The following is a 24,626-nucleotide window of genomic DNA, read 5'->3' as shown; positions in this document are numbered from 1 at the left end:
GAAAAGGGAACATCCTGGCAATAGCTCCCTTTCCTTTTGTATCAGGTGTTAGACTTTACTGAAGCCAGGAAGGTACATCTCAACCTGTTAGGAAGTGCTGACCCTACAGTGCTGATGGTGGGGCAGGTGTGAAGGAGCTGAGAAGACTAGAGGTAGATGCAAGGTGCACAAGATGCAGACCTGTAGACATGAGAATTAGCTCTCTTTGTGGAATGACTTGTTCACTTAACTGGTGTGTGCTGGTAGGACTTGGAAGCGGCTGGGATTACCAGAAGGAGCACAAATATCATTGAAATTAAAGAGCTGTCCTGCAGTGCATGAACTTCACCAGAAATCCAGTAGAAACTAGGCAGGCTTAACTAATCCCTCCAGTCTTCTGGCAACGCATCTCCCCTCTCTGTTTTTTCACATAGGTAATGTATGAGAAAGTAACCTGGAGAGGAATTCTGGTTTCCAGGTTTGTTGTTCAACTCACAAGCATATTCTCCTGCCATGATTATCCTGGCATCCTGGACACGTGGTTAAAGCAGAGCAGTGCAATCTCCTGTGGGAAACTCAGCAGCCCCTTGGCTCGTGGTGTGCTTGCCTCATGCGATGGCAGGTCTAAATACCTGTCTGCCATTACTAACACAGTTGTACAATCTGTGAAGCTGGGATAAGTAGGGACTGTGCCAGGTATAGCCAAGCTACACTCAGCTAGATTGGAGCAGCCCTGAGCTGGGGTGGCACTGAGCTTGGGGCCAGCCGCCTGCCTCCTGCACCGCTCCCTGCACCCCACGCCCTCGAGTTCAGCTGGGAATGCGTCCATGCTGGTCTTTGATGAGATTTCCCAAACTCCAGCTTGTTTTCCTGCTGTGACCGGGGCTTGGCTTGAGCTGCATTACTGCAGCAATGCCACGTCTGAATCGTTTTCAGATCTGGCAGGTGCTGCGTTTCTTCAGCTGCAGCACAGAGGTAACTTCTCTGTGATTTCTCTGCCAGTGGTGTGAGGCAGAATTGCTCAATGCCGGCAATTCTCCTGCCTTTGATGTTGTGAGAATTTCCGGGCAGGGTGGTTGCATCTCCTGGTGTTGGCTTTCTGCCGCTCTGGGGAATTCCCAGATTTTCTGCAAGTCTTCCCCTTCTAAAGCCCCCTGCCTTTGCTTGTCCCTGTCCTCCTCTTGGGTGGCTTCCAGGCTCCAGTCACGGGGCTTCCTAAAGCTGGTGCCTTTGCTGTGCTTTTGGTGCTGTCTGCTCTGGAGGCCTGTGCCCTGGACAGCTACATCACAGCTGTCTGAGCACAGCGTGGTCTTGTCAGAGGACACTGAAGTGCCGGCTTCTGCTGAGGAGGCCTTGGTGCTGATGGACAAAAATATGGCAACTTTGGAAGCAGCCGTCAAAGAAGCAGCCAGACAGGTATTATGACACAGTTGGAGACATTAATTTTGGTGAACACTGGACAGTTTTTAAATTTTTTCTTAATGGTGATTTTTGGGTTTGTATGTTGGTACCAGGGTGCCCATATCATTGTGACCCTGAAGATTGCCTTTATGACTGGGTCATACAATATACCCTTACCTCGAGGATATCCCAGACCCACAGGTGGACTGGATTCCGTGTGCTGATCCTGGAAGGTATCATCCCTGCTGTTCACGGGGGAATGGTCCAATGGAAAAAATGACTAAGAGTGGTTGTTGATAGTTCTAAGTGTCTTGGAACAATTGTTGTGAAATGAAGGCAGGTTAGACATCATCTAGTTGCCATAAATAGCTTCAGACCACTTCCTTCATAGTTTTTCTGTCATTTTTTCTTGTTGTAATTCTTTTTATTTTAGTTAGTATGCTATAAAGTTTGAGATTTATTTAAAAGACAAACAAAAATGTACAGAATCTGCTTTCAGTACTGTATTCCATGCATGATATAGAGAATGACTAAGATACAGGAATATTAGGAATACTTGTGAATAAAATAACAGCTACTACTGAAAGGAAATACTGTGCAATTTCAAATTTGTATTATGGAATAATGATGTGGTAGCCTTTTTATTCTATTATTTTCCTTAATAAATTGCACCATTTTTTTGAAGCTGCACTATTTGGTGAAAGATAACAAAACACACCATGGAACAAACAAATCCTAGGCTACCTGAGCACAGCAGCAAAGTCAAGAACTGAAGCAGAACGACTGAGATGAGCCCATGTGTCGGTGTAACATTAACACTGTGCCACACGCTGACAGCAGAAGGGAGGCTTGAAGGTGCAAAGGTTCACCTTCACAGCAGCAAAACCCCTGTGTTCCTCACTTAGGTAACGTGAGGTGAAGCTGGAGTTTCAGCACACTGAGCTTTGAAGCACAAACCTGCTACCTTCTGAAGCTACAGAGTTGGGTTTTTTTTTGACTTGACAGTGTTACCATTTATTTTAATCAAAAATACTGATTTCTAATGCAGCTAAACTCAATGAAGAATGTATGGTTTCAGCCAATTAAATCATATATAGTGGCATATAATTAGCACACTGATCTTGTCATTTACAATACATCAGAGTTTGGTCTACTTTCCACTGATTGCAAAAACCATTAGGGTAGTATTGTAGTCTCTGAAGGCTTTGTTTAGTTTCAAAACAAACTGGTAAACACTAGAATAAAATTTGTCACATGTTTAATTAGTGAAGACTACTTACTTGTCCCATACACTTGCTTTCAAATTAAAAGCTTTCTGCTCCTATGTGTTTGCAGGGAGTGGTATTTATGCCCCAGACGGTCCGAGAGCATATTATCAGAATACAGAAATGGACAATGGTCACCTTTTGGTGACAGAACTGAGGTCACACCCACGTCTCTCTCCTGACTATCCTGCTGCTGTTAACTGGAAATTGTGTGCCAGCAAGATTGAACAGCTTCCATCAAACAACCACAATTTCAGTGGGGTCATTTACCATGATCTCCTTCACGGAGCTCACTGTACCCGAGGGAAATCGTGCTGTTTGCCAGCAGGACCTCTGTTGCCATCTGAGTTACAAGATGGCAGAGAAGCAGAAAGATGACATTTATGTTCTGGGTGCCTTTGATGGGTTACATGTTGTTGAAGGAGAGTATTATTTGCAGGTAAAGTTTTTCTGTTCTTATTTGGACAGGGGGAGGCTGCAGTACTCTCTTTGCAGCTCACTTGCACTTGGCTCGTTTTTGATTGAGGGGGTTTAAGAGGAGGCATTTTTTAGGACTCTATGAAAACATTTGTTTTCTTCATGATGCATTTTGACTTCATTAGGGGTGTTGATCCTGCTTTTCTGATTATGTTATAAATTATCAAAATGAAGACCCTGAGTTGACTCTGTGCTGTAATGCTTCAAGGAGGTTTCCATATATGTGTACAAAAGGGAGAGAAGATTGTGGAGTTCTCCCAGTCTTCATAGGGATGCTCTCGTCACAACAGAGTTGTTCACTGCTCAGTGGTTTTTACCACTGTGCTGATGTGATTGTCTAATATGCAGTTATCTAACAAAATTAAGAAACTAAACACAGATGTAGCCTCTCTATTCACATGGCTTGTCAGTGTAGTGATTCTTTTAAATTTCACTGTTAGGCTTTTTTTAACATGCTTTATCTTTATATCTTTTCTCTATATATTTAGAGTATTCCCATTAGAGTAGGCAAATAAGTATGGTCTCAGTTTTTCAGGAAACTCAGACAGAGCTGAAGTAACTTCCCTAGTCACAAACTAGTCCACACTTATGACTAAATGCATATGCATGATGCATGCATGCACACATAACTTATAAACACATGTGTACACACAGACACAGTGCTTTGCTGTGGTGCTGGCAAAGAACTGTCTTCTTATAAAGTTTCAAGTGCCAACCAGGGATCCTCTTGGCCTAAATAAATGTGTAGATGTATTGGATCATTTCTTCATCTGACATCTGACATCATGACAGTTCTTGACTATTGAAAGCTTATCCGTGTTTTACTTTTCTGTATCCTCCTCCCTGCAGATATGCACGCTGCTCAAGTGCAAGAGCACAGACCTGAACACATGTGGGCAGCCAGTGGAGATGGCTCAGACCAAGTTTGAGATGTTCTCCCTCAGTGGCACGTTTGGCACCAACTACGTCTTTCCAGAAGTCTTGTACAGTGGGGTGCAGCTGGCCCCCGGGGAGTTTGAGGTAATTGAATACCCTTCTGAGTTGTCAGACTTGTAACAGTCAAAAAGCCATTACAAGACACAGGAGCAACCTGGTAGTTATCCGTGTCCTCTGTTTCAGTAACTGGGTTGATCAAGGCAGCTTTATTTCTGCTTGATTTTCCTGGTTGCACTCATACATCAGGTCCATTTTGCTGTTTCCCTTCTTCCCTGTCCCCCCAAACCCCCTAGAATAAGTTCTTGCTCAAGACAGAAGTGTAGTTTTTCTCAGACTTCATGGTAGCTCCAAGTGAGCCTACCACATCTCTCAACTAGGTAACATTAATGAATGTATTATTTTGTGTATGTCATGAAATACTGTTGCTTTGCTGATAGTCCTATTTATTTTACTTTTCCATAATTAGGAGCTAAGTGATGGACCTCTTATAAGTCAGACTACTACATCAAAGCCAGTTTTGAGTGTAACACTCTTTGTGAGGTGGTATGAAAAGGACCTTCCACACACATAACAAGCTTTACCATGATTTCACTGAAGATCCTATAAGATCTCATCTGCTTGTTTCTGTAATGCATTAGTTTTAATGAATGTTAATTAATGTTAATTCTCATAATTATAATGACTTTCTATTTCTGAACACACACACAGACACACACACACAGACACACCAGACACACACACAGACACACACAGACACACACACACAGACACACTGACACACACAGACACACAGACACACACACACACACACAGAGACACAGAGACACAGACACACACACACAGGCACACACACACACACAGACACACAGACACAGACACACAGACACACACACAGACACACACAGACACGCAGACACAGACACACACACACAGACATACAGACACACAGACACACACACACAGACACACACAGAGACACAGAGACACAGACACAGACACACAGACACACACACACAGGCACACACACACACACAGACACACAGACACAGACACACACACACACAGACACACAGACACACACACAGAGACACTCCGATGGTTGAACTTTTATCATTTACTTTGAAAAAGAAAACAAGTTTCAAAACACTGTTGCTTCAAAAACAATTATTCAGCTAAGCGCACAATGTAATGTGTTATCGTGCCGTGCCCTAACTTACAGTTGGAGGAGTATTCTTGAATCTTTCTGGCCACAGTTTTAGAGTGTAGAATGTCTCCTTTCTACAAAACTGTTGGTAACTGTGTCAACTTTTTTAAGCAGTCAGGTGGGTCCATATAAAAAGTTCTCAAAATGAGCAATTTTGCAAGTGCCTATCTGTCTTCCCGTGAAATGGTTGCTTATGCTGGTGCAGGGGAGAGTCAGGACTGTACATGCAGATGTTGGGAAGGGCTAGTGAACAGCTTGAACTGGCATGGGTGCGGGTGCAGGCACTGCAGCCTGCACTTTCTGAGCAAGTGGACTGGATTACTTTGCGTGGTGGAGCTAAGATTTCTATGTGCAGTTAATTCTGTTGTTTGTTCTGCAGGTTTGTTTTGAAATAAAAACATCATTCACATTTAATAAGACCAATGGGATAAAAAATAGACTTACAGGATGCAAAATACATTGTTTTTGACCGGAGTGAACATTGTAAAAACAAGATTTTAATCTGTAAATGTATTAAATTTTAACACTTTACAATTCATATAACAGAAATAATGGAAAACGTTCTACTTGTTCATGGAGAAAAAGTACTGTATCTCTACATTTATATCAGCACCCTCGGACACGGTGTCCCATTACATCTCAGCAACATACCTCAGTGCAGTTGCTAAAAGGAGTGGCTCCCGATTTCCTCACCCCTGCTGGCCTGTCCTCACTGCTTTGCAGTGATTGCGCGGTTGTGGGTGTGACGTTCACACAGGCTTCCCCACAAGCAGATTAACCCTTCAAATAAGGAGCAGTCTTCCACGCAGTCTCTCTTAGCACAAGAAAAGGAGCAGGATCACAATCTGTAGACAGACTACCTCTACAGCTGAGCTAATTGAACATCAAATTGCCTTCTGTTTCACAAAAGTAAGTCTTCCGGTAACTGCCATCCTCAGGGAGCAGAAGAGAGGGGGGTGAATGCAGTACAGTCATGGGGAGAGTGGGTTGGGAGGATGGAGGTGTGAAAAGTAGAGGGAGCTCTAGGATAAGCTTCCTCTTACATTGCCGTCGGGGGTTCAGTTGGTTGGTTGAAGTGGCGTTAGTTCCTTGTTCCTGGGTGAGGTCCCAGCTCTGCAAGCAGTAGGCGCTGGTGCCTGCTGGTACAGAGGCAGGCAGGGATGCCTCCACCCCACCCTACTACAGAAATCCTGGCAACATGACTTGAACTTGTAACTTTTTCTGCTCAGCCCTGCCAGGTTAATCACCTTTTTGGGCTGACTGTTGTCCTGGCTGTTGCTGAACAAGGGAGTATTTACTGCTTCCTCCTTCAGACTTACATCTGATTGTGGCTAGTGTGACTCAATCCGTATTGCATTTGGTAAGAAAAATAGGGGGGGAAGGGCTTCCAAGCTACATTACTTGAATTATCATTGAAATGTCTATTGCAGCTTTTTAAAGGCTCATATTTAAGGCTCCAGAATGAGCTAGTAATATATGTAGGGAAGTACTTAGAGGTGAACATTACCAGATGCAAATCAATGTTGCTAATGGCTGAAACTCTTGGTCAGCACTACTCTTGCAGGGAACTCTCTGGTGCTTGCATTCACCCACATTTCTCTCTTTTCTGAGACAGCTCTACAATGACAGTCTGTGGTAGCTGAAGAGAGACAGTCTGTTCTGCTTCCCACTAGTCAGAAAACCTTTTCCAAATGAGAATACTGCAGCTACTAGAAAGTAAAAAAATGGAAAATGTCATAGCAAAAACTGTATTTGAACTGAAGATTAAAAGTGAAGGCTTCTCAATACACTTCAAGTTCCTGGAGACAGGACAGGTAAGCAGAGGAGCTGGCATGCCACTGCCCCTGGTGAACTAGCCTGCTCTTCTGCTTGAGGCTAGTGGCAGCCAGGCAATGAGGTACTTATCTGACTGAATTCAAAGGAAAACATTCCCTCCAGAGGCATATTTTCTGGTGGAAGCCTGTTGGAAAGTGATGTACAGCTAAACAGAAGTGACTGGCAAAGCCACTAGGATAAATGCAAGGGACAGTTCTGTTGCTGGCATGTTAAGTGTACAGTGAGATGCTAATGTAATGACTTTGGTCTGAAGAAACTCAGGGAAGCAAACTGCACATACTGACAAATAGGAATATGAAGACACTAGAAGAAAGCAGTTTTTAAGACCCTAAGTTTTGACACTCAAACTTCACAGAAGACTAGCTCCAGGGGTGACACATCCACCTTTAATATGGGTATCAGAGTTGAGCCAACACAGATAGGAAAAGTCTATTGCAATCAATGACTGAGAAAAGTATAAAATTGGACCGGTCTTTTTAGCCGTGTGTTTAATGACTTATTTTTACATTGGCACAATTAGTCTTGGCATTGCCCAGTTTACTAGTCTCTTTAAGTTGCGACATCCTTACTGTGTACTGTTATACTTTATACTTTCCCATATGTCAACAGCAACAATTGATTCCAAGGTAATTCTTTAACAGACCAGCAACAGACCTCCTTCCTTCAAAGTGAAACTTTGTCCCTCTCTTCTTTTCTACGCATGCTCCTTTTGCACTGCTTGTCCATGACAGAGCATTCTAGGAGCTGCAAGACACCCGCCATGCTCCCTTCCCAGCCGCTCCTGCACGCTGCGGTGTTTGCAGTCGCAGTCCTTCAGGCCCTTGCCTCCGACACCTTCACTGCGGCTGTCTATGAGCATGCAGTCATCCTGCCAGATGCCACTAAAAAGCCCGTTTCTCCTGATGATGCTTTGACCCTGATGAACAAAAACATGGATGTCTTGGAAGGGGCCATCAAGGAAGCCGCCCAGCAGGTACTGGGTGTATCGTGAGTGTTGTTAATTAGTTTTTTCTCCTCCTGCTGACCCTGCTGGTATTCTGTTGATGAGTGAAATCTTAATGGATCTTGTGTCAGGGTGCCCACATCATTGTGACTCCTGAAGACGGCATTTATGGCTGGCGTTTCACGAGAGAAGACATCTACCCCTACCTGGAGGATATCCCTGATCCGGCAGTGAATTGGATTCCCTGCACCGACCCCACAAGGTGATTCCTTCTGCCGTAATTTATGTGGTTTCAACTTAGTGCTTCATGGAGATGTGAGCTGCTCTCAGTTAATGCCTAAGAACTGAAAATGCTTTTGACATGAGGGTAACTTTCAAATAAAGTTGCATATGAAGGTAAGTTGCATGCTAAAATATATAGCATGTTCATGAGTAATCGACAAGGGAACCCTGTTAAAAAATATATTTTCTGAATTATACACTTTAAAGAGAAATTCAAACAATATACAGAATTTAGGCTACTGAATGTAGAGGAAATGTCTTTTTTTTTTTTTTTTTTTTGCACTTGGAAAAGCTTTGATGCCAGAATATGCTGCTTCTCATTTTGCTTTCAGCTTTTTCCACACTATTTTGAATAAAACTGATGGCAAATTCTTAACACTTTTTAAAAATTTATTTTGTTGGTTTGTTTGGTTTTTTTACTAATGCCTTTTTCAAACAAAAGCACGCATACCATTTTTGTGAACAGCCAAGAACTAGTTTTTGAGCAGCTAACAACAGAGGTGATGAGGTCAGTAGTCAAAGTCCAAACCTCTGATACAAACCCAGAAACTTCTAATCTTAGTTTTTCACAATTAAGATAAGATAAACTTCAAATTGCTAGAGTCTCTGTGCTCTAGAACATGATCTGTCATTCAAGCATCATGTTCGAGCAGGCACAAGCTAATCTACAGTTGAGTGCTGGACTTCAGATCCATACAGCATGCAATAAGTGCTCTGTCATGGAATTATGGCTGTGGTTTGCCTTTTTCACCATGGCTTTCTGCACCTGCTCGATGATGAGGTGCTTAGAGCATGTTACTACATCTGTGAGGATGAAATTCCTGAATGGTCCCGAGAGGAAGATTCATAATGGAGAGAAGTGCAGGATGTGCAACTTTTCACTGAGACATAAGTAGCTAAAATATACAGTCTTTCAGTGAATGTGGGGTGTTGGGTGTCAGTGTGTCTAAGCAGGTCTTTATTCCAGTTCTTTGCATAGTTAGTTTTTGTGAAGGTGATCTGTGTGTCTCTTCACTGTTCTAAATCATGGTTTTCATTAGTGACTTGTGGGAATATAATGCCTGCCATCACAGTCTGCCATGCCCTGTTCCTTGGTGCTGTATATGTACCTTGCATAATGGTCCTCCTGTGTGGCCCATGCACACCTTGGAAAGCCATATGCATTGCCACCCTACAGAGTCTGCTCCCTTTCTGGCCCAGTATGGGTGCTTCAGAGGTGCTGCCAGTTTATGGCACATGGCCTGTCACATCTTGAAATGAATATCCCACTGCTGTTCGTGCCATGGCTAGAGGAGTATGTGCTCCTGTCCATGGGAGGAGATGAATTGCCTTGACCGCATCAGCTGCACTATTCCATAGCTTGACTCTGCTTTGTGTGTCGAGGGCCCAGAGCTGCGGTCCTTAGGTACTGCAACACCAGTTGCTAAGATATTCTCCTGTGTGACACCAAGTTACTCTCTTCCTCTGCCCAACCATTCCTCTCCTGCCTTTTCCCAGCCCTAGATTTATCTGCTTGCTGCAGAGCATATTCTGGGTGCCAAGGGGTGCTGGGAGGCAGCCCAGGGGCAGCATGTCCCTCCAGGTGCCGATGGGAGGGCTCCAGGATCTGCCCCATGGAGTGGGAAGCAACCCAAGGGAGTGCTGCAGCAACCCTGCATGTCTGCCTGGCCTGCCTTGACTGTGGGATCAGAGGAGCTGCCGGCATGCCTTCAGAACTCCATTGATGGACACCACTGACAGCACAGTTGTTGTTAGTTAGGTGTTGTTTTTTTTCTTCTTTTCCCTAAAATACTTTAGATTTGCTCGTGCTCCAGTGCAGGAACGACTCAGCTGCATGGCCAGGAATAACTCCATCTATGTGGTTGCAAACATCGGGGACAAGAAGCCATGCAACTCCAGTGATCCCAGCTGCCCCAGTGATGGTCGCTATCAGTACAACACTGATGTCGTCTTTGACCCAGAGGGGAAACTAGTGGCTCGTTATCACAAGGTAGAGTCAAGAGCTGTTTTTCCACTACTTCCAAAATGTCTTAATTTGGCAGGAGAATTAAATACCAGTCATTGTCCAATGAAAGATTTTTTCTTCTGTTTATAATTTGAAAGGATCTCTCTCTTGCTGTGAAGTGTTGATTCCGAATTTGCATTTGCTGCCATGTGTCTCAAAACAGACTAGAATGAAAAATGGTTGCTCAGGTCCAATTTAGTGGCATATGGTTTTGGTTGACTTCCTCAGTTTGTTAATTCGCTATTACTGGAAATCCTGCTGCTTAAGCAGCTTTAGTTTTCAGTGCCAGGTTTGCACCAGACTACCCCTTTGCGTTCCAGGATTTTAAAATGTTCACCTGCATCTCATCTTAGATGAGTAGTCTGATTTGAGGAAGACAGGCCCTTTCCTATTGTTTTTTTTTCTGATGATGTTTCAGCACAGTTTTTGTATAACGGCAATTATCTGGACAAGACCATGGACCTAAGCTGAGTGTAAAAATAGATGAGGACATTGAAACAATTGCACTCAATTAAAGTATCTCCTTTCAGTTTTATGTGCCTACCTGCAAGGTTCATTGAATTTGTTTGGGGGTCATGTGCCAGATATGCCAATATGGCTCGACTGAAGTCAGTTGCTTATTTAATGCACTTTGGGCCCACTATTTCACCTGGTTCTTCAGAGATAATGCCAAAATATTTCTTTGTGAGCAAACTGGGTGAGCTGGATGCTGCTGATGCAAGTCTGGTTCCCCGTGTGCCAGCCTGGCACAGCCCAGCTGATGAGTTACAAGGTCAGTGAACTGAACTCTCCTCTGGCTTGGTGCACATTTGTTGTCCAGGCCACGTGGAGATTAAAGGACTCTTTTCATCTTCAAACACAGGTCAAAAAACTTCTCTAGTCATTCCAAAGAGTTTTAGAGAATAACTCCAGGGTATTGCAGTAAGCACCTTCTACAAGTTTCTCTTTTTTCCTTCCCTTACAGTATAATCTCTTTATGTCAGAAAGTCAGTTTAATTACCCAAAAGAGCCAGAAGCTGTCACCTTTGAGACCCCCTTTGGGAAGTTTGGCATTTTCACTTGCTTCGATGTCCTTTTCCATGAGCCTGCCGTGGTTCTGGTGAGCGAGTTGCAGGTGGACACTGTGCTCTTCCCGACGGCTTGGATGAACGTCCTGCCGTTTCTGACTGCGGTGGAGTTCCACTCTGCCTGGGCTATGGGCATGGGTGTCAACTTCCTAGCTGCCAATACACACTACACCACCATGTCTATGACAGGTAATTGATTCTCACTCTGTCTGAAAAATTTTTGTAACAATGAATATTTATTCCCTGTTCCGCAAGGTGATTTTGAAGAGGAATATAATGTATTTACCTAGAAGGTGAAGAGTCTAGTCACCAAATTTTAAACCTGACAAATCCTGTCCCTACTGGTGCCACCACAGCAAAACTTATGGTGTTTTCTTTTCTTCTCCCTGCCTTCTTAGGATTTTCCTTTCTTTCTTTTAATGCCTCTAAACAGGTAGTAAATTACTGGCCCTTCTACCTTAGTAGAAACTTCTGAAACTTAGGCTCTTCTCGCCACCTCTGAGTCTGTGATTGAATGCCGAACTGTAAATATACTTGTAAACCACATACATGGCTCCATTTATTCTGGCCAAATGAAAGACTCATTTGTAGCTGCATTTAACACAGTTGTGGAAAAGTGTCAGAAACAGAGAGAGAGCTGGGGAGGCTATAAACACAACCATAACATAACATAACATCCTCCGTCTTTGGCTACACTGAGCAGACCTCACCCAGGGAAACAAATGCTGTTTGCCAAAGCATGAGCTCTATGTACTGAATTGTTAATGGTCACTTTTGGTGAGACTAAAATTTCAGTAATATTTATAAAATAGTGGATAAGCTAGCAGTAGGGACAATTAAAAGGAGAACATGAAATTTTTTATTCTTTTTGGACTGACTATTGTGCTCTCCTCAGGGAGTGGTATTTATGCACCAGATGGAGCCAGAACATACTACTACAATATGAAAACTGAGGAAGGTCGCCTCCTTGTTGCTAAACTAGATTCACACCCTCGCCTTTCTCCTGCCTCCCTGCCTGCTGTTAACTGGAGCTCATATGCTTTGAGTGTTGAAAGTTTCTCACTGAATGACCATGAATTTGGAGGACTCATCTTCTACGACCCGTTCACTTTCACTGAGCTCACTGAGCCTGAGGGGAATCTCACTGTTTGCCAGAAAGATCTTTGCTGTCACTTGAGCTACAAGATGGCAGGGAAAAAAGAAGATGAAGTTTATGTGCTGGGTGCTTTTGATGGGCTTCATGTTGTTGAAGGACAATACTATCTTCAGGTAATGATTCTTTGGCTGGGAGGAATGGTACTTATTTTACAAAACTTCTTTACAGGAGGAAACTTTCAGCTGGAGTCCTGGTGTCCTATTTATTAGCAATGGAAAGTAGTTGTTAAAACTTCCAAGCCCAAGTTGTTAAATCTGACAAATACAGTGGAGGTGTCTCTGTATCTCTTTTAAGTTCCCAGAGTGCACTCACTATTTTTTTAGGCATGCAATATTGGCTAAATTTAGGTCCTCTTTTGTGACTATCTGCAGTAAGTGTTCTGAATCTCCTCTGTAATCTTCATCAAACAGTTGCTGTTAAAAAATCAGTTGATCATGTCTATCTTTCTGAGATGCTCATTAGAGTCACAGAGATGTTAATTTTTTGTCATTACTCAAATCATAGCATTGAAGTTTACTGAAATGGCATGAGACTTTCAGTGGAAATTTCCACTCTTCCTCTCTTTTAATCTCATCTTTTAAGATTTTTGGGAAGACAGTGAATTATATCCTGGCTGAATTTGCTTAAAGCCATATTAGAAAAACTTCTTTGCCTTCATAATTAAGTTATTGTGTCAGCAGATTATTCTTTTTTTGTTAGTTACTTCTGTCTGTCAGCATGGCCTCTGCATATCAGCCGGTACAGACTCCAGGATATGGAGGCAATGTCTTAGCCAGCAAACAGCTCATCTAATACATTTAAGAAGTTAGCTGGAATAAATCCAGTTCTTGGTGAGCTTGCTTGTAAAATTTATTTCAGTGATTGTGGAAGCTGCCAGATGCTCTCTACCAGTACTGAATTTTCTAAAGACAGGAATTTCTACTTTTCCTTTTTCCCACAGTATTTTTTTCTTTTCTTCAGACCATACTGAGATAATTTTGTTATTTTTTTCTCTTCTTGTTTGCATTTCAACACAGCATATTTGCTAATGAATAATACTTCTGATGTTTGCAAATACGCTTCTTCTACCCCCAATATCTGACACAAATAGAAAAACGCCTTCATTGCCTGTCAGCAAAACCAGCCAACATCCTTTGAATCTTCACAGGAGTGCTAGCCCTATTTCGTAATTCTTCATGAGGTTCACAAACATTTATCAGCTGGACGATTAACTCCAAAGACAAAAGGAAAACATTGCCATTCCTACTTTCCTCTGTATGCTGCAACTGCTAACACAAAACTGTAACAGAGGATCCTAACTACGTCACCTTGACATATATTCACTAGGACTTCGACGGAGAACATCAAATTCAGATTTCCCATGTACTAGCAAGCCATCTGATGAATTGTCATTAGCAACATGTACAAATACCAGTAAGAGGACCTGTGTGTACAGTTGCATAACATATCCATGAGGATGTCTTTGTTTAATTTGCCTAAAATTTCCCTTCACAAACTCATCTTACTAAGACATGTGGGAAAGAGACCTTCAAACCAGAGAACTGGCAATTGAAAGAATTAGTGGAAGTGACAGGACTGGACTTCAGTGATGACACAAGGTGCTCTGATAGCATTTACATCAGAAACAGGTTACTTCTAACTACTAAGGCAATGCAGGTCTGGAATATCCCCAATCAGATCAAGGGGTGAAAAAATAAGCTACAACTAAAAAAGATTTATTAAAGATTATGAAAGACATCCTGTGACGGTCACCTGCTCCAATACTCACTAGCTTTGATGACACAAGGCTTTCCTACCAGAGTGTTTCTGTCTTGATAAATATGTTGTTTTCTTCTCCTCCCTGCAGATATGCACGCTGCTCAAGTGCAAGAGCACAGACCTGAACACATGCGGGCAGCCGGTGGAGATGGCTCAGACCAAGTTTGAGATGTTCTCCCTCAGCGGCACGTTTGGCACCAACTACGTCTTTCCAGAAGTCTTGTACAGCGGGGTGCAGCTGGCCCCCGGGGAGTTTGAGGTAATGGGAGCTGTGTCATGCTAGGTTCTCTGGGGACAGGAATGGAATAAACTGTCTCAAAATAGCCAAAGGCAACTTGCTTATAGTGAATAATCAGATCTATTAAATACCTCTTAATGAAGTCACTGGTTTCAGTAAGAGATAAGATCTGACTTACCTTCTTCCTGTTTTGTCACATCTTTCTAAGGTCTTAGCATGTTCATATGGACACTCTTCTAATAATGTCCTTCTCTTACTTTTTTGAATCAGGTATTGAATGATGGGCGCTTGATAAATAAGGTCAGACCAACAAAACCTGTCGTCACTGTGACACTTTTTGGACGGTGGTATGAAAAGGATCATCTGAAATAAGACCCACAACCACCAGCCTTCCCATGATATCGCCATAACTGAAGCTGTATACTATTAATCTTATGTCCAAATTAGATACAGCATCCTCTGCTACAACAATCACAATTATGTTTCTTATTTCCAGTTGCACAAACTTCTTATCAATGTGCTTTGTTTAGTAATAATGCAGCAATATTATTTTATTGCTACCATTTATTGATAAGTATCTGTTTCTTTGTCATAAGATTATTAGTCTTTTATTAGTGCAAAACAGCCATTGTGTTTCTCTCTCTGTTTTATAGATTTTTATTTTTCTAGCCCTCAGAAAACCTGTATTGTGGTCCAGAGGATACATTCTTATTAAAACATCATTGCATATTTTATAATTGCAGATTATTATGAGATCAGTAAAGAAAACAGTGAAAGATGTGATTTATGTCACCTCTATACAAAAAAGCTCAATAATGCTTTGTCTCTGATCTACAGCTACTTTTGCTGACCAATGCAAGTCTGCTCTTTTAGCCCCCTTATACATTTTTTTTTCCTATTTGTGTTGCTTTGGTTTTATGCCATTGATGCACATCCTGTGGCACATGGCAGCACAAAATAGTGCATCATGGAGGCTCAGCAAGGACTCCAATCAAAAAGCCAACCCTGAAACAAAACCTGCCACTGCTTCTTGGTCAGAAGTCAACACGAATCATCATTTTTTTTTGAAATTTATGTTTAATCAAAACTTGGAACGGAAGCCTCAAAGTATTCTGCTTGCCAGTTCTGAAAAACAGCTTGTCAACACCCGCTGGCTGCCCTGGATGATTTTCAGTGCTGGAACTGTTTGCACTCAGTAAAAAGGTCACTGAGTGACCTGGTATTGTTAGCAGCTCCTCCCTCCCATCGTCTCTATTTCTTTCTGGTTGTATAACACCAACATATGTGAAATAAGCCTTGTTCTTTGCTCCTTCATGATAACGCTGAGTAGTTCTGCCTTGCAGATTAATTTGCTGTAGGGATTAGGGGATTTAGATTTCTACTTAAGACCAGCTACTCCTGGTGAGAAGGTACTGTTCACATCTTTGCTGCCTCTTCTCCCTCAGTGACCTGTGCTTGGTTGCTGCTGCTGGACCCTAATGACCTTCCTTCAGCATATCAGTGTATAACGATGTGCACGTTCTCTGGCTGTGTCTTTAAGAGTCTCAGAGACCCCTATTAGTCTAATTTCTCCTTCCTTTTCCCCACACTGGCACCACTCCTGGTCTCAGCATGGTGCTCACAAGGTCCTCAGAACTATGTCCTTCTGTCTTGGAGCTGGTGAGATGCTGGGAGGATGTTATCACTGCTGTGCATCATATGGCTTTTTCTGTTTTCAAATGTAAATAGATAAGCACACGTGGCATGGCATAGTGTCATGTCTAACATAATAACATGCTTATCAAAAGCCTGAGACGATGTGCTCTGACTCATGGAAGCTCAACATTGCTGCTGCTAGAACCATGCTCTCTTAAAGCCTTTTTCACTGTTGGAGTCAGTAACCATCTGACCACAGACTGATCTCAATCCAGCAAGGCATTATCCAGCATCATCCTCATTCCCAGGTACAAACTCAGTGCAGACCCTGTATTTGTGCAACAGGAACCAGGTGGGTGATACTGCAACTCTCTCCCAGGGAATAGATCTGGATTTAAGGGAGGCAATGGCATGCAAGAGGACCTCATGTTGCAACACAGAAGGGATTCAGCAGGGCATGGCCAGACTCAGAGCTGAGAGATGGCTCCTTCAGGTTTGTTCACTGTTGACACCAGTCCTCTGGCTGTGGGAAGTGTGTGCAAGTAGTATATGACCCCAATCCTGAATTTGGTGATTATCTTGAGTTCAGGCTTTGGTTCAAGGCCATTGTGGTTTGGTTTAGGTACATTTGTATGTTGAGTATTTTCCTATAGAAGACAGCTACAAGCCATCATGGCACTAAATTCCATTTGCTACAAGAATTGCATAACATTTCTTGTTGTGAAATGTGTTATTGCGTGAAGTGAGTCAAGCATACAGAGAGTAATCCTATGCAAGTCTACTCATTATCCACACACCAGCTCAGTCTATATAAAGACAAGGCTCTGTGTAACCACCAATAACAATAAAAACTTCTTCGAGGGAAGTGCAGCAGAACAGCATTTTGCTACCTGACAGCTGAGTCAGAACCAAAGAAGGTAAGAAACCTGGGCAACCATATACAGGTCATTATTTTGCATGTGCTGCTTTAGCTTCAGGATTTCTGCTGGAGTGATCTGTAGATGTAAGAAAGGTTGCAACAGGCAAAACTTAGAAATTGTGGCTCCCATTCATCATGCTCTTCTGACAGAGACCTTTGGGGACCAGTGATCTCCAGAGCTTATTTAGAGAGCGGTGTGCTGACGGCTTTGCTCAGACAAATAGCCTGCCTGGCAGCCCCCCTGCGATGTGGAGCAGCCCCCAAAGGCCCCGCAACTCTGAGCTGGTGCTGTGCTGGGCCGGGGTGGCACAGTCAGTGCCTGTGCCACAGCCCTGAGCTTGGGGCCAGCCGCCTGCCTCCTGCACCGCTCCCTGCACCCCACGCCCTCGAGTTCAGCTGGGAATGCGTCCATGCTGGTCTTTGATGAGATTTCCCAAACTCCGGCTTGTTTTCCTGCTGTGACCGGGGCTTGGCTTGAGCTGCATTACTGCAGCAATGCCACGCCTGAATCGTTTTCAGATCTGGCAGGTGCTGCGTTTCTTCAGCTGCAGCACAGAGGTGACTTCTCCGTGACTTCTCTGCCAGTGGGGTGAGGGGGATGCCTTTGATGTTGTGAGAATTTCCGGGCAGGGTGGTTGCATCTCCTGGTGTTGGCTTTCTGCCGCTCTGGGGAATTCCCAGATTTTCTGCAAGTCTTCCCCTTCTAAAGCCCCCTGCCTTTGCTTGTCCCTGTCCTCCTCTTGGGTGGCTTCCAGGCTCCAGTCACGGGGCTTCCTAAAGCTGGTGCCTTTGCTGTGCTTTTGGTGCTGTCTGCTCTGGAGGCCTGTGCCCTGGACAGCTACATCACAGCCGTCTGAGCACAGCGTGGTCTTCTCCTGAGGAGGCCTTGGTGCTGAAGGACAAAAGTAAGAATTTTGGGTGAAAATATGTAATGAAGAGGAAGACATTGTCCAGATGAAGAATATTGTCCTTGGCTTCTTGCTAAGCGGTAAATTATTATCCCATTTATGTTCCTTTGCCCTCACAAACATACCACAGGTTCTGACAAAGGTTTTTTATTAATTACCTGAAATGATAGTACTAATATTCTGCTTCCAAAATACTATGCAAAAATTACTTTCTATGAGAAAAAAAAACTGCACTGTGTAATTTCAAATTGATTACTGTGCAAAAAATACCTTTTGTAACAAAAATAGTGGAAAAAATCCTGTGTTGTTTAATCCTTCTCACAAAACAGACAAGTATGTTATCTGTAGGCAGAGAGATCAGGACAGTTCAAGGGTTAGTTTATATTGCAGTATGAGCCTGGGAGGGATGACACTCTCCAGGCACCTGCTACACCTATAACAAGCCATTGGCCAAAGGCAAGAGGCATGACAGGACCACGTGTCTCATAAGCGTAGATGAATCACCTACACTCTGAAGCACGAAGGCTGTCCCTCACTCAGGTGGCCTTCAGCACTGTCTGAATTTTCAACCGATGGCAGCAATGTACAATAAAGTTATATGGAGTAGTGTGCCCTAACCAGGGGAGTCTGGGCTCACCCTGAAATGGGTTTGGAAGCCTGGAGAGAGATGTAGAAATGGAGTGTGAAAGTGCTCCTTCCACAGAGCCCGTCGTAGATCAGCATTGCTTCTGACATGCTGCCCTAGCCTTTTGTTCACCTTTTATTTATATCATTTCAAATTGGAAACAAGATCAAATTACTGGAAACATTTCTTTGACTTCTTACCACAAATAAATATCCTGATTGTTGGCAGAAATGTACTGTACTTTCCCAGATTAGTCGAGTATTGTTTCCAAAGAAAACTTATTAGTCTTAACTCCTCCTCTTTCTACCCATTTTATATTCTCCGTGACCAATTCAGGAGCTGCAAGGCACCAGCCATGCTCCCTTCCCAGCCGCTCCTGCACGCTGCGGTGTTTGCAGTCGCAGTCCTTCAGGCCTTTGCCTCCGACACCTTCACTGCGGCTGTCTATGAGCATGCAGTTATCCTGCCAGATGCCACTGACCAGCCCGTTTCTCCTGATGATGCTTTGGCCCTGATGAACAAAAACATGGATGTCTTGGAAGGGGCCATCAAGGAAGCCGCCCAGCAGGTACTGGGTGTATCGTGAGTGTTGTTAATTAGTTTTTTCTCCTCCTGCTGACCCTGCTGGTATTCTGTTGATGAGTGAAATCTTAATGGATCTTGTGTCAGGGTGCCCACATCATTGTGACTCCTGAAGACGGCATTTATGGCTGGCGTTTCACGAGAGAAGACATCTACCCCTACCTGGAGGATATCCCTGATCCGGCAGTGAATTGGATTCCCTGCACTGACCCCACAAGGTGATTCCTTCTGCCGTAATTTATGTGGTTTCAACTTAGTGCCTCATGGAGATGTGAGCTGCTCTCAGTTAATGCATAAGAACTGCTGGGTTTTTTTATCTATTAAAAATCCCTAGCTCTGTAGAAATTAAATGCATAAAAAATAACTCTTCATTAAATGGTAACGGGAATATGCAAGGTAAAAAGCATTGAGGCAGTCTCACTTTTAAAAATTGCAAAAGGAGGAAAATAAGGACATTTGGAGCAAAATAATTATTTTTAAAACACGTAAAATTGTGAAAATCTTCTGTAAGTATAAGCTAATTTATTATCATGTTGGATGCAGCGATTAGACAAGGTGACTCAGCCCTCAGCTCATGTGACTGAGTGATTTCTCCATCAAATAGCACAAAGCTCTAGATCTGAAAGAAGTGCCTCTTAGAAATTCAGCTGCCCGCACAGCCTGCTGTGTTACACAGTGCTGCTCGGCTTGTGTGCTAGCAGGGGACACCAAGGGGACTAAGTTCTTTTCTAAGCTAAGCTCTTTTTATTTTTCTGTTCTGAGGCTTTATGAAGCTAGACTTCAGGAGCCCTCAGCTCTCTAAATGTTCTGGCCACTTTTTACTAAAGGCTTATGGACATTTGCCTTAAACAGAGTCAAGAGTCTTAAAAAAGGGTAAAATGGTCTTTAGATATTGAGACTTAGATCTATCTGAAAATTTATTTTAAGTTTATATCGGTATACTATTTTTTTTTACTCCCTTATTTTCTGAAGCAGTTCATATCTTTGTATGTGTGTGAGCTGCAAATTATATCCTCACAGAAAATAACAACTTAGTCTTGTTAGGGGTACAGGAAAGAAAAGCATAGGGAGACCATCTTTTAAAGCTAAATGGGACCAGCAATTTAAAACTATGCTATGAACAGAAAAGAAAATGAACAGAAACCATGATTTGATCTATACCTTTACTGCACCTGGGGATATACAGTTAGTGGAACAGGAATTTTGAATGCATTTCTTTCACATTTGAACTTAAACTTTTTTGATTTTTTTTTTTGTTTTTTCTTTCACCAAAAATACATTAGATTTGCTCGTGCTCCAGTGCAGGAACGACTCAGCTGCATGGCCAGGAATAACTCCATCTATGTGGTTGCAAACATCGGGGACAAGAAGCCATGCAACTCCAGTGATCCCAGCTGCCCCAGTGATGGTCGCTATCAGTACAACACTGATGTCGTCTTTGACCCAGAGGGGAAACTAGTGGCTCGTTATCACAAGGTAAGAGGGCACTTCACCATCATCCTGTCATTGATTATCAGTATACATTTCATCTCTCTGGCACCAATTTTACCTGGTTTATGCAATAATTTTACATAATTGTACAGTGACAACCAATCCAGGATGATCCAATACAAGGATCTTATGGCCAGAAGGAAAAGCAAACAAGGGCTTGATCAATCAGGCGTTATTCCCAGGAGCATGGCAGCTGCAGAGCACATGACAGATACCAAACACCTAAGGGCTACATTTATGATACTGAATGGGAAAGAAGCGGTGACAGTTTTCCATACTCAGTAAACATTAGCTGGTCCTTGGCACAGTTTTAGCTAAGCCAGATAGCATTTTTGCAGGTGACGTTTTGGCAGGGTTTAGCAGTTAACATTGGCTGGGCATTGCTTCCAGGAGGCAATCATCCACCTTGTTTCACAGGGGGAGAGGGTTGGCTGGATGGATGTGCCAGCCAGCTCAGGTATCTGAAACCCCAGCTGTGCCTGAAAGCCTATCTCTGATGCAAAAGCAGCTGCTCATAATCTTGCTTTATTTTTAGTTTCTAATGTGATATTTTCTTTACCTGCAGTACAACCTATTTAGAAGAGAAACTCAGTTTGATTACCCAAAAGAGCCAGAAGCTGTTACCTTTGAGACCCCCTTTGGGAAGTTTGGCATTTTCACTTGCTTTGACATCCTTTTTCGTGAGCCTGCCGTGGTTCTGGTGAGCGAGTTGCAGGTGGACACCGTGCTCTTCCCGACGGCTTGGATGAACGTCCTGCCGTTTCTGACTGCGGTGGAGTTCCACTCTGCCTGGGCTATGGGCATGGGTGTCAACTTGCTTTCAGCAAATACTCACAACACCAGCTTTGCAATGACAGGTGAGTTGCATTTGGGAAAAAGGAAACTGTCTTCAGAGTACCAGATTCAGAAGCAGGCAAAAATGTTTTACAAATAATGAAGTCTCAGGAAAATAGTCTTTCAGTCAGGCTAAAAATATTCTTGATGTTGCGTTAAATGTAGTAACACCTTCAGGCAAGGAAATGTTAAATTTCCTGGGAGAGGTAAAATTAGAAAGTGCATGATATTAAATTTTTGGTATTTGAAAACTGAAATTTTCTTTCAAAAATAGCATAGCGTCACTTAAATTTTCAGTCTCTCATTTAGAAGCAGTATTTTTTTTATTTAAAATTATATCATAAGTTAAAAGGAGGAAAAAATGCTTTAAACAGAACTTAATAACCCAAAACCAAAAGGAAGATTCCTGTTGTATACTGACTAAAATATTTCAGGTTTTTGTTGCTGATGAAGAATTAGAGATATTTATATGTTGGTTTGATCTGAATAGTTATTTACTGCCAATTTCTTTTTCTGAAAACTGAGAAAGTGTTGCTGTAGATGCTTCTGTAACTCTTCCCCATAGCAGAAGTGAAAGCCACAAAGGATCATTTTTGCTTGTCCTAAACAGACTGAGCTGAGTTTACGCCACAGCCCTGGGTTTCCTTCTGTGAAATGTAATTAACCCCATGGTTTCCTTCTTCGGCAAATAAGCCACTCTTAGAGCTTTGATTTATGTTTAAATTAACCTAAGTTCTTAAAAAAAAGGGATGGTCATGTGTCAAATTGCCATTTAGGGCTCAGATTCAAGATCCAGCAAAGCCCAAAACCTGTGAAGTTTAGTTCGTGTTTTTACACTGTGATGGGTATTTTAGCAGTTCTGGGCTTCAAAATTCCTGCAAAATTCTCCATAACATGTTGACTGAAAATAACATCACTGAAAAAGTTCACTGGTGTGGCATGGGGGGTGGCTGGCCCCCCTGCCAAACTGTGCTCTGGGGTGCCAGCTGACAGAGGGCTTGTGGGTGTCCTTGGCAGGCAGCGGGCTGTTCACGCCGGAGGGACCTGCCGCCTACCATTACGACAGCGTGACAGAGGAGGGACATCTCCTGATAGCGAACCTGAGTGCATGTCCCCGTCTTTCCCCCACCTACCCTCCTGCTGTCAACTGGAGCTCATATGCCACAAGCATCAAGAATTTTCCGGGAGAAAATGACACTTTTTCGGGAGCTGTCCGGCGGGATATATTCACTTTCAGTGAACTCAGGCACAAAGCTGGAAATTTCACAGTTTGCCAAGGAGACCTCTGCTGTCATTTGGTCTACCAGATGTCAAACAAGAGCAAAGATGAAGTTTATGTCCTGGGTGCATTTGATGGGCTTCACGGTTCTCTCATAAAATACCATTGGCAGGTAATTGGTTTTGAAGGGGTGAGTGTGGGTTGTATAAGCCTGCATCCGAACCATCCCAAAACACTTGTCCGTTCCTGCATCATGAGAACTTTTCTTGCTATCAAATACAGCTCTTTACTGTTGAAAGCTTATCAGTGTTTTGCTTTTCTGTATCCTCCTCCCTGCAGATATGCACGTTGCTCAAGTGCAAGAGCACAGACCTGAACACATGCGGTCAGCCGGTGGAGATGGCTCAGACCAAGTTCGAGATGTTCTCCCTCAGCGGCACGTTTGGCACCAACTACGTCTTTCCAGAAGTCTTGTACAGCGGGGTGCAGCTGGCCCCCGGGGAGTTTGAGGTAATGGGACACCCTGGAGCTGTTTGATGCAAGGTTTTCCAGGCTGTGGTGCTGAAAACAGATATGGCAGCAAAGTCCCATTCAAGAACCATTTTCTTTGGTTCTGTGGGCCGTAACTCAAGAGGAAATTTAAATGGATGGACTGAATTAATCCTTACTGATGAGAACATAGAAATGCTAAGGCCAAGAATCTCTTCAGTGTTTTCTTTAGCAAATATGCCTTACCACTTCAGGTCCCAAATCTAAAATGGCAGCTTTCAAGCAGCTGTTTTCTACGGGTTTCTGCTGATGGGCATTTCAGGAGACAAAGAAATAAAATACTCTGAGAAATTGTCCAAGGAAGAAAAATTACTAATGAGTAGCATGCATAAGAGCACAGATCCTATGCAGTTAAAAATTTTTAAAGGGATTTTTGAGGGTTTTATAGGGTTTGTTTTTTTTATTTGAGACATCACATATATTTTTGCCAAAACATGCTTTCATTCATAAAGCTTAGATTATTTGTATGTAAGAGGCTAGATGAAATCTTAATTGATTTGGAAGAGGTATATAATAGCTTACAAGAGACAATGAAGACAGTGAAAAACTTAGTTTTAGGGGAAACAAGGGTGATTTTTTTACTTGGTAGAGAATCAAAAAGCATTGCTTGCCATGCATATTTGTTTTGAATGGGACTTCTGTAAAAATGTACACATCAAAGAATTTATTGGTATGCTAAACTATGATCATTGTCTAATTTAAAAATATATTTTCTTAACAAATACATGCTTATTGTTTCTCACAAAGGCTCTTAAAAGGTTGCAGGTGTTCACAGTCTATGAACAACAGTGATTTCAAATTTATTTGTAAAAGGTAACTAAGGAAAGCAATATGTGCCAGTAGCTTAAAATTCTCTACTTCCACCTGGAAATTGTTTTGGGGTCTACAAATCAAAAAAGATTTCAAATTTCTTTCCTACATATGTATATAACCTTTGTCACCACATATGAGTAACTAATGAGAACCTAACAAGTCAATTATTCTCACTATCATCTTCTCATGAGGTGGAGAAAATTATCTTTTTTTTCCAAAGATGGAGCTGGAGGAAGTTTTGAAGACCTTAAGGTCCAAGGAAATGCGGGAAGGCTATGGCAGAGCCAGAGGGAAGATATGGCAGAGACAGAGGGAATTCTGGTTTCTTCTCATCATTGTTTTTTATAGCTGCTGCATCAAAATATTAAACATCTAAGGCCTACTCTTTCTGTACCATGCAATATTGCTGCTGTGTTAGTGGACTATTAGTATAATTCTTTCTCTTTTCAACTAGGTGCTATGTGACGGACGTTTGGAAAGTAAGCATGGCACATCGAAACCGCT

At 42.7% G+C, this 24,626-nt stretch overlaps 3 protein-coding genes across 3 annotated transcripts; all 3 read left to right on the top strand.

Moving 5' to 3' along the window:
* Nucleotides 1-891: 891 nt before the first annotated feature.
* On the top strand, nucleotides 892-4,629 carry LOC104466266 (vascular non-inflammatory molecule 3-like). Its single transcript, XM_010079629.1, is given in 10 exon segments — nucleotides 892-954; nucleotides 1,176-1,273; nucleotides 1,275-1,395; nucleotides 1,494-1,509; nucleotides 1,512-1,538; nucleotides 1,541-1,669; nucleotides 2,716-2,923; nucleotides 2,925-3,084; nucleotides 3,972-4,142; nucleotides 4,525-4,629. Coding segments are annotated over 10 exon segments (1,098 nt in total).
* A 3,229-nt stretch (nucleotides 4,630-7,858) lies between these two features.
* Nucleotides 7,859-14,919, top strand: VNN1 (vanin 1). Its single transcript, XM_010079625.1, has 7 exons — nucleotides 7,859-8,071; nucleotides 8,173-8,303; nucleotides 10,121-10,313; nucleotides 11,293-11,584; nucleotides 12,291-12,664; nucleotides 14,398-14,568; nucleotides 14,818-14,919. Exons 1-7 carry the CDS (start codon nucleotides 7,859-7,861, stop codon nucleotides 14,917-14,919), a joined length of 1,476 nt encoding a protein of 491 aa, XP_010077927.1.
* Nucleotides 14,920-18,984: 4,065 nt separating this feature from the next.
* Nucleotides 18,985-24,623, top strand: LOC104466265 (vascular non-inflammatory molecule 3-like; the record flags this gene model as incomplete). The annotated part of the gene is made up of 7 exons (XM_010079628.1): nucleotides 18,985-19,202; nucleotides 19,304-19,434; nucleotides 20,500-20,692; nucleotides 21,273-21,564; nucleotides 22,559-22,932; nucleotides 23,100-23,270; nucleotides 24,577-24,623. Coding segments are annotated over exons 1-7 (1,421 nt in total), but the record flags the coding sequence as incomplete, so codon positions are not given.
* Between the last annotated feature and the right edge of the window lie 3 nt (nucleotides 24,624-24,626).

Source organism: Pterocles gutturalis, unplaced genomic scaffold, assembly GCF_000699245.1.
Source record: "Pterocles gutturalis isolate BGI_N339 unplaced genomic scaffold, ASM69924v1 scaffold14484, whole genome shotgun sequence".
In the NCBI taxonomy this organism is placed as follows: domain Eukaryota; kingdom Metazoa; phylum Chordata; class Aves; order Pterocliformes; family Pteroclidae; genus Pterocles; species Pterocles gutturalis.
Note: the sequence above shows the minus strand (reverse complement) of the source record. Positions and strands in the feature narration are given on the sequence as shown.